At 62.0% G+C, this 9542-nt stretch overlaps 1 protein-coding gene across 1 annotated transcript; it reads right to left on the bottom strand.

Moving 5' to 3' along the window:
• Positions 1–2529: 2529 nt before the first annotated feature.
• PLK5 (polo-like kinase 5) lies at positions 2530–9423 on the bottom strand. The gene is given in 15 exon segments (XM_012645362.1): positions 2530–2724; positions 3534–3644; positions 4700–4750; positions 4753–4856; positions 5538–5615; positions 5847–5931; positions 6366–6442; positions 6649–6775; positions 6879–7077; positions 7443–7538; positions 7642–7729; positions 7822–7951; positions 8346–8462; positions 8581–8694; positions 9316–9423. Coding segments are annotated over 15 exon segments (1680 nt in total).
• Between the last annotated feature and the right edge of the window lie 119 nt (positions 9424–9542).

Genomic DNA, 9542 nt, shown 5'->3' with positions numbered 1-9542 from the left:
CTTGAGGACGTCGTGCTCAGTGAGAGATGCCAGACACAGAAGGGCACACAGTGTGTGACTCCCATTTATACAAAATGTCCAGAACAGGCAGACCCACGGAGATGGGACATGGATTTGTGGTCCCCAGGGGCTGGGGAGGGGATGGCGGTGAGAGCTAATGGGGACTTGGCGTTTTTATGATGATGAAAAAGTCTTGAAACTGGAGCGAAGTGAGGACGCAGAGCATTGCGAATGCGCCAAATGCCGCTGAATTGCTCAATTCAAAATGGTGAATTGCATGTTACGGGAATTTTGGGCCAATCATTAAAACAATGCGCGTGTCCCCTGTGTGCGTCCCCTCCTCCTGGCTCCCACGGTCGCCCTGCAGCACCGTCTCCCCTCCCAGCTCCGGCCGCACCAAGGCGTGCGACCTCCCCTGACCTCCCGGGCTCCCTCCGGCCGCCCTGGCGTCTGTTTTCTCTCCACTCCCGCCCCGGCCGCTGTGTGTGTTTGGCCACCGTTTTCTCCCCGTGCACACACACCAGCTTTTCCTCTTCGCCTCGTTCCATAAAAAGCGGCCAGGAGGCTCCCTCCGCACAGATGCACGGCCGCGCCAGGCACGTGGCCGGGGAAGCCGGGACACCACGGACGTCCCAGTTACTCTCTCCAGGAATGAAAGCGCGTGGACGTAGACGGGGAAACCAGGCGACCCCGTGAGCTCCCCAGAAATGGAAGGGACCCGGGGACAGGAGGCGGCGGCCTCGGGGACGTGAATTTGATTGGTTAGGTTGCTATTTTGTCACAAAAAGACAGCATCCTTGTTTTACTTTTGGAATTGATAGGAAATAGTTGGAAAGGGAGAATGCAGTGGGGAGGGTGTCCAGGGGGGTCCTCCGACCTGTGGGTGGCCTCGGGCGCAGCACGCCCCAATCTGAGCAGCGCTGCACCCTGCTTAGGACACGGGGTGCCTGGTGGGGCTGGGATGGGCCCCGCATCCCCCAAGCAGCCCCTGCAAGTCTGGCTGGAGGTCGACCCTGCCTTGGCCTCTGCGCAGTGTGGACCTCAGTGAGGGGACATCTTGGGGACATGCATGGGCTCCCGCTGCCTGTGAGGTGCTGCGTGGGCACGGGACCGTGCTGCTCCTCCCAGGAGAGTCGCTTTTCAAGGCCGTTGCTTTGTTTCTGATTACAGAGCACGCGTGCTGCAGGAATCACGCATCGTGTCTGCATGTATTTCAGTTCTTTTCTCCGATCCAAGGTCTCTCCGTCCTGGCGCTGCGGACACTGGGCCAGGTCGTTCTCTGGGGAGGGGCCGTCCTGGGCACTGCAGGTGCTGAGCAGCGTCCCTGACTCCACCTGCTACATGCCAGGAGCTCCCCCAGTGTGACAACCACAGATGTCCCCAGACAGTGCCCGGGGTCCTCGGCGGGGGTGCGGAAGAGCTGAATCACATCCCCACCTCCCACTGAGAACAACTTCTCTAAAGGACAAGAGAATTTTCATAACAAAATTACAATGTTACACACTTTATAAACAATCTGTCTGTTGGAAGGGACCCCAGAGAGGACACCACCCTCTTGAACAGGTGGGGAAACTGAGGCCCGGACATGCCCATAAGTGGCAAAGCCAGGACTTGAGCCTGGATCCCCTGACCCCGAGATAAGTACATTCTCCTTTCTTTCTTTTCTTTTTGGTATTTTTTTTTAGATGGGGTCTTGCTATGTTGCCCAGGCTGGTCTCAAACTCCTGGCCTCAAGCCATCCTCCCGCCTCAGCCTCCCCAAGCGCTGGGATCACAGGCACGAGCCCAGATGTTTGTTTACCGAGTCCCCCACCCTTGGACACTTAGGTTGAGTTTTTTCAGCATCACAAACACTGCTGCTGTGAACACTCCCACTGTGTCCTCATTCGGGTTCACGCCCCTCAGGGACTCAGTTTCCTCGACAGCCACCTGGTGTCCCGCAGTCACGCTCGTGCCGGGCGGTGGGTGTGAGTCATCGGCCAGTTCATCTCTTGCATGTGACATCTCGTCCATAACGACCAGCGCTCGATCAGCCCGGAGCGCACCGTCCATCGCAGGCGCAGTCGTGCCGACCGTTCTGCGTGGCGCGGCTCGCCCTCTATCCAGTCTGCCATCGGTTTCCTCCCCGCCCACCCTCTGAGCGAATGTCCCGTATTTTGGATTCGGGGTGACAATGGATCCCCACGTCTGGTCCTGAGTTCTGTATTGGTGAAAATCTCGCCCGTCTCTGCCGCAACGAGCAATGGGGTCACATGGGTTTGAGCGCCCCTTTGCTGACGCTCCTCGAACTCTTTCCCCCAAAGAGAGGCAGACGACAGTCTCTACGGCATCACGTTTTCTTTAATGGAAAAGGAACAAGGCCCAACAAAAGTCTGAGTTGAACAGTCATGCCACAAGGTGGGGGTCACACCCTCCCATGCCCCCTGCGCTCCCCCCAGGTCTCCCCAAGGACATTTCTTCTGCAGGAGCAACAGGAATAGAAATGGAGTCTGGGTCCCTGACACCAAAATGCAGAGGTCCACTCTGACCCTCAGCCGTACTGGATGCTCTGCAGCATGCGGAGAGCGTGGTGAAGGCGCTGCCGGGTGGCCGGGGTGCAGCCGTGGCTCCGCAGGACGCCCAGGGAGTAGGAGGTGCCGGGGCAGCCCTGCTCCCTCTGGGTGAGCAGCAACCCCTCACCCTCACCACTCAGCACCAGTTGGGCCTGGATGCCACTGAAGCTGACCTGCCATGCGTGAGAAGCCACAGTCAAGGGAGAAGGGTCACGTGAAGACAGTACTTTCTCTCTTTCATGATTTTTTTGTTTTTAGAGACAGGGTCTCGCTCTGTCACCCAGGCTGGAGTGCAGTGATGTCATCACAGCTCACTGCAGCCTCCAACTCCTGGGCTCAAGCGATCCTCCTGCCTCAGCCTCCCCAGTAGCTGGGACTACAGGTGCCACCACCAGGTCTGGCTAATTTTTCTGTTTTTTTGTAGAGATGGGGTCTTGAACTCCTGGGCTCAAGAGATCCTCCTGCCTCGGCCTCCCAAAGTGCTGCGATTACAGGCGTGAGCCACTGTGCCCCGGCCTGAAGATGATCCTGTCTAACTGGAGACCCCAGCCCAGGCCAGAGTAAGCGCGTTAGCAGCCCCCACACCCCCTCTGCATGTAGAGGTGTTTTTATGCTGTCATCATAAAATAATAATAATGACATGGGAAAGTGTGACCCGCTCTATGGCTTCTGAACTGTGTTTCAGGACTGGCTGTGATTTCTCAGAAACCACCACGACTGCTCAGGCCAACTCTAACCTGAAAACCATTTTCCACCGAAATGACATTTTGACAGCAGCTACGTGGATCTGCCCAGGACAAAGACCAAAGGTGATGTTTTGCCATCACTGAAACACGCCATTTATTTTCGATGTTGCAGTTTTTGTACTCAGGAGCCAATTGCTGTCTTTTTTGGGGATAGAAATGTTTCCCGGGGCTCCACCGCAACCCAGGTGGGCCGGGCCCCCTCCCTGCCGACCCCTGCGGGCAGGGCCCCGGCTCACCTGCAGCGTCCCGTCACTGAAGAGCAGCAGCAGGACCTGCTCGGATGCCAGAAAGCGCAGCAGGCAGAGGCTGGGCCCGGCGGGCGGCACGGGCAGGGGCAGGGTCCCCTCCTGCGGACAGACTCCGCCCTGAAGTCACTCGGGCCACAGGGGTGTCCCCACCTCCCAGCCCTCACCTGGCCCAGCCCTCACCTCCCGCAGCCGCTGCTGCATGTAGCAGTTGAAGAGCCGCAGCACGGCCAGCTTGGCGCCCAGCGCGGTGGGTGCGTCCCTCAGGGTGAAGGTGTCCAGCCTCCCGCGGCCGGGCGTGTAGCAGACTTGGCTGTGGCCGGGGCACAGGGCGGTGCCTGCTGTCGGGGCCTCTGTCCTGGGCACCCCACGTCCGTGGACACCTTCCTGCCCAGCTACACCCCCTCGAATGGTGGCTTTAAAGACCAGCTCTGCACTGACACTGACCACTCTGTCCACACGTCCAGCCCTGGCCTCCCAACGCATCCTGATCAGCCCTCAACGTGTCCCTTCCACCATGTCCCCATCCCAGCTGACGGCTGCTCCATCCTTCCCACCTTCCAGCTCGGACTCCGGCACCCCTCACCCGCCTCGGCCACCACCCCAGCCCAGGCCACTGCTGTTAGCCGCCTGACTAGTCCAGCCACCTCCCGGCTGGCCCCCTGGGTCACTTCTGCCAGAAAGATTTCATTAAAGACCTGAGTGAGCCTCTCCTCTCCTGGCCCAAACCCCGCGGTGGCCCAGGAGGCTCTCTGACGTCACGTCTCCCTGTCTTCCTCTTGCTCCCTCCAGCATCCCTGATGTTCCTCTAACCTGTTGCGCTCAATCCCACCTTGGGGACTTTGCACATGCTGTTCCCTGTGCCTCAAATACTATTCCCAACAGGCTCTTTCTTGTCATTCACACCACTTCCTCAGAGTCCCCCTTCCCCTCCCATGCCACAGATATTCCCCTTCCCACAATATGCCGCCTTGCCTGGTTCAGTTCCTACCAAAAAAGCACTTAGACATTCATTTGTTTAGCATTGTTATCCCCTACCAGGCAGTGAGTGCCTGTAGGTGTGTGCGACAAGTGATTATTAAATACTCGAGGGATGAATCAAAGAAAGGTGGAGAGGAAGTCCTGGTCCCCCAGGGGACAGGAGCCCCACAACTTACCCTCCTGGGGGGCGCAGGGCCATGTGGGTGCCATCCCTGAGGAGGACGCCGCAGCCCCCGTCAGAGAGCTGGTAGCCAAAGCCGTACTTGCTGGAATAATCCACCCACTTGGGGGCCCAGAGGACGGGTCGCTGCTCCCCTGGGGGGTCCTGTGTGGCTGGGTGCAAAGATGAGGTGAGCTGAGCCTGGGGTCAGTCTAGGGCCCGGGTGGTGCCTGGCAGCTCCAGAAGGGACTGGGCAGAGCTCTGGGGGCGTTCAACGTGGGCCAGCAAGCAGAGGAGAGACCAGATCCCCCAAGGATCTGTCAAGGAACCCTCTCCTCACAGAGGGAGGATCTGAGATCGTGGCGCGTCTCCAGAAACAAGTAATTCTGAAATACCTTCGATGTCCAAAACACTCTAAGGCTGTATTTTATTTAAAAATTTGGGGGCCAGGTGTGGTGGCTCACACCTGTAATCCCAGCACTTTGGGAGGCCAAGGTGGGAGGATTGCTTGAGTCTAGGAGTTCAAGATCAGCCTGGGCAACACAGTGAGACCCTGTTTACAAAAAATTGTAAAAAATCAGCTGTGCATGGTGGTGCATGCCTGCAGTCCCAGCTGCTGGGGAAGCTGAGGCAGGAGGATCGCCTGAGCCCAGGAGTTGGAGGCTGCAGTGAGCTGTGATGACGCCACTGCACTCCAGCCAACGTGACAAAGCAAGACCCTGTCTCTAAAAAAAGGGCTCACTTTTCCCCCAGGGGAGCCCAGAAACCCCCAGAAGGGCCCAGATGGGGCAAAGACTGTTTTCCTTGGAAACTGAGACAAACCATGACCCCTGGGCGCCGCCTGAGGCTCCTACCCGAGGGCCCAGCGTCCAGGCAAAGCTGCAGGTTCCTCACGGCCGCCTCCACCTCCGGCCTCGGGCTCCCCTCCAGCCCTGGGGAGACAGATCACGTAGGGGGCAGACAGGCCTGGGCTCCCACCAAGAGGGACCCCTCCGACTGCTGAATCCAGAAAAATCTCATTTCTAACCCAGAAAGATTCTGGGCACCATTCCCATTTTACAGGTGGGAAAGTTGAGGCCAGGAGAGGGGGGTGACCCTGAAAAGGCTTGGCCTTTGTCCCCACTTCCGGATCCTCACTCCCTGTGGACAGAGGGTCTGCTCACCTGCCAGGTCACTCCGGAGGGTGCCCTGCGTGAGTAGGCGGATGGGGGCCTCGAGGCAGGAAGCCTCTCGCTCAGACAGGCAGACCTGGGCAGGGAGCAGAAGAGGTGAGGGGCAGCCACCTCCCCGAGACCCCTTGGTGGCCTGTCCCTCTGCCCCGCCAAGCTCAGCACCCAGAGGAACTAGTTTCCTTTTGGGATGCAGCCTCAGAGTATCTCAAAGACATACAGTAAACACTCAATAAATGTGATGGAATGAACCAACGGATGGGAGTAGGACGCCACGGCCTGGGGCCTGGACCTTGGGAGACCCCAGGGTTGGGGACGGAGTTGGGCCCAGATGGGTTCCAGCCCCAGTGGGTCAGGATGGGACTGAGGAGAAGGGTCCAGGCTTAGGCGTCCCCGAGGGGGGGTCAAGGCTCTGCCCAGGGTTCCAGGGAGGACTGCATGGAGGAGGGAGCTGTAGCAGGGGCCAGGGATGCTCTCCATGTGTCCCCCGTGTTCCCAGCCCTGGTTCCTCACCTCACTGCCCCACTCCATGGAGTCAGGGTCCTGCCCGTCCTCTCCAGGACCCGAGGCCTCTTTCGGAGTGAAGGAGCCTGGGGGAGGCAGGAGCTTGGCGGGGCAGAGCCTGGGCCGCGTGCAGGGGGAGGCACCTGCCACCCACACCCGCCTCCGTGACCGGTGTGAAGCTGCAGAGCAGGTGGGAGGTGTCGGCAGGCGTGGGCAGGGGAGGGGTGGGCAGGTGGGAGCAGCGTTGGGAGCGTGGGCAGAGGTGGGCAGGTGTGGCAGGCGATGCACTCACAGGGTGGCCGGCACTGGGACAGAAGCAGTTGGCCCACCTTCCGGAAGAGCCTGCCCAGAGGCAGGGGGACAGTGAAGATGGGTGGCGTGTGGCAAGAGTGGGACGGCAGCCGGTCCGGAGTGAAGCCCTGTGCACGGGGGGGTCTGTGGTCAGCCCCCAGCCTAGGCCACCCAGCTCCTGAGCGCCTGGGTCACCTGGGGGCCTGGCTGTGGCCAAGAGGGCCCCCCCACCTGGGTGAAGAAGTCGTCCTGCAGCAGGTGGTCCAGGCTGGGTCGCTCAGCGGGGTCAGGCGCCAGGAGGCGGGCGATGAGATGGCGCGCATGGGCTGACAGGTGGGCAGGCTCGGGGTACTGGCCATCGCGGATGTTCTGGTACATCTCGGACAGGGGTGCCGCCACGAAGGGTGGGGTGCCGGTCAGTACCGTGTACCTGGGCCAGGTAGGGGGCAGGAACCCAGGTGTCCAGGCTTTGCTCTCACCTACCTGTGCACACCTGGCCCCACCTGCCCACACAGCCCTACTGCGCATAGACCTGGTATCCGTTTTCCCAGACCCGGCCCACATCCACGTGCGCCTGGCCAATGCCGCACACCCCGAGGGTGACACCAGCGCTTGTCTACACCTGCCTGCACCTGGCTCACCCTGCACACACCTTTCCAATCCGATCTGATGCTTGCTCACACCTGCCCATCCTCCCCTGTGCATGCTGACACCTGTCCTTACCTGCCCATACCTGGTCCCACCTGGGAAGACCTGCCCCTTTCCCCAGGCCCAGGGCTCCAGGGTCCCACTCACATGACACAGCCCAGAGCCCAGATGTCCGACTGGCAGGAGTGCCCATTTCTGGAGACGACCTCTGGGGCCTGGAAGTTCGGGGTCCCACAGAGCACTCTGCAGGGGGATCGTGGGGGGCTCAGGAAGGCTGGGGCCCCCATGCCAGGCTTGGGGCCACCCATGTCCCCCGGACAGACTGCTCAGAGCCTCCTGCTATCACCTGTGGCAGCGGCCCCCCGGCCCCACCCTGGCGGCCAGGCCCAGGTCTCCGATCTTCACCTCCATGTTCTTGTTCAGGAAGAAATTACCTGCCGGTGGGCAGGGGAGCTGCGTGTGAGGCGGGGTGCCGCACCCCAGCCTCCCAGCTGGCCCCCGCCGGGTGCCCTTGCCCAGCACTCACTCAGCTTCAGGTCCCGGTGCACGATGTGCCGCTGGTGCAGATAGCGCAGGCCGCTGACCAGGCCCCGCAGGTAATAGCGCGCCTCGGGCTCCGTCAGGGTCTGCCGCGCCTTCAGCACGTGGGCCAAAGACTGCAGGTGACCGCGGCCAGCACCAGCGTCCGGCAGAGCCAGGTTAGGGGGAAAGATAAGTTCGACTTGGGCAAGGCGAGCATGGCTGAGTGCAGGAGGGGCACAGGTGACCACGTGCATGCACAGGCCCATGCGGGTGGGTGCAGGTGAGCCCAGGTGTGCCCAGGCGGGTCAAGAGAGCCTGGGTGGGCGTGGCGAGTAGAGGATGGGCCCTGATGCCATGTGTGGGCACAGGAAGTGCTGGCGACCAGACCCCGGCAGAGGGCTCACAGGGAACATGGCGTGGGCGCAGGTGGAAGCAGGTAAGTCCGGGTGGACATGGGGTGGGCACAGGTGGGGCAGCAGCCATGAAGTGGGCCCGCCCTTGCCCTGCCCTCTGCCCGCTCCCCGGCACCTGGCGACTGCAGTACTCCAGCACCATGTACACGTGGTCGCGGTCGGCAAAGTGTCCGTGGAAGGCCACGATGTTGCGGTGTCGCAGGCGGCTGTGCAGGGCAATCTCGCGCTCCACCTGCAGGCACGGCCTGGACATCGGCACCCTGCAGGACCCGCGCCCACCGGCCCACGCCCCTCGCCGCGGCCTCCTCTGTGGACACACTGTGGGCTGGGGCCCCTGATGGGGGACCTACCTTCCCCCGTGGGCACAGCCGCCCAGCCCCAGCCCCACTGCGGGGCACCACTTTCAGGGCGAACACGGCGCTCGTGGACATGTCTGTCAGCTTGTAGCAGCGGCTGAAGGCGCCCTGCGGGGAGGGGACTAGCTGGAGCAGCGGGCGGGCGCACACGGGGGTGCGGTCAGGTGCGCAGCCCCGCAGTGTGGGTGGAGGCACAGGGACACCCGTGTGGCCAGGTCTCTTCACACACACACTTGAGACAAAAGGACACCAGCCGACACCCACCTACCTGGACACACATCACAGACGCACAAAAAGGTGCAGGGACACAACATACGGACACATCTCACAGACACACAAACAACACAACCCGCGGACACACACACACAACACAGCACATGGCCGTACGACGCAGCAGCGCACACTCCGACGCAGGCACACAGAAAGCAGAGATGTGTAACACATTCCGACGCACATTCGCACACGCACACCTGGGGACAACACGGCAGAGTCGCCTCCAAAGGACCGGGACGCGCGCTCACGCCCCGCACACGAGCGCGGACGCCGGTTCCCGCCACAGCAGCCACTACAGGGGGGTCCCCGGCCCCGCCGCGCAGCCCGCGCAGGTACAGCGCCGCACTCCAAACTCACACGGACACGCGACACACGCAGAGACGAGGGCCCGGAGCGCGCGCACTCCGCGCCCCCCGCCCAGCCCCTCGCCAGGACTCGGGGAGCTGGGGTCCCCACCTTGCCGATCAGCTTCCCGCGCCTGTAGACGCGCCCCGAGCCCGGGTCGCGCAGGAAGGCGGCCACCAGCTGGCGGCTCCTGCGCGGCCGCCGCGGCCCGGGCTCCATCCCGGCGGGGGCCTGGCGGGGACACGCGCGGGCAGCAGCGCAGTGGCGGGGACCACCGCGCCGCCGCTCCCGGGCCGCTGGCGCCCGGGGTGATTCTTATTGGCTGCGGGGGCGGGCGG

Source organism: Propithecus coquereli, unplaced genomic scaffold (genome assembly GCF_000956105.1).
Source record: "Propithecus coquereli isolate 6110/MARCELLA unplaced genomic scaffold, Pcoq_1.0 Scaffold232, whole genome shotgun sequence".
NCBI lineage: Eukaryota > Metazoa > Chordata > Mammalia > Primates > Indriidae > Propithecus > Propithecus coquereli.
The sequence above is the reverse complement of the archived record's forward strand: the minus strand, read 5'-3'. Positions and strand labels throughout refer to the sequence as shown.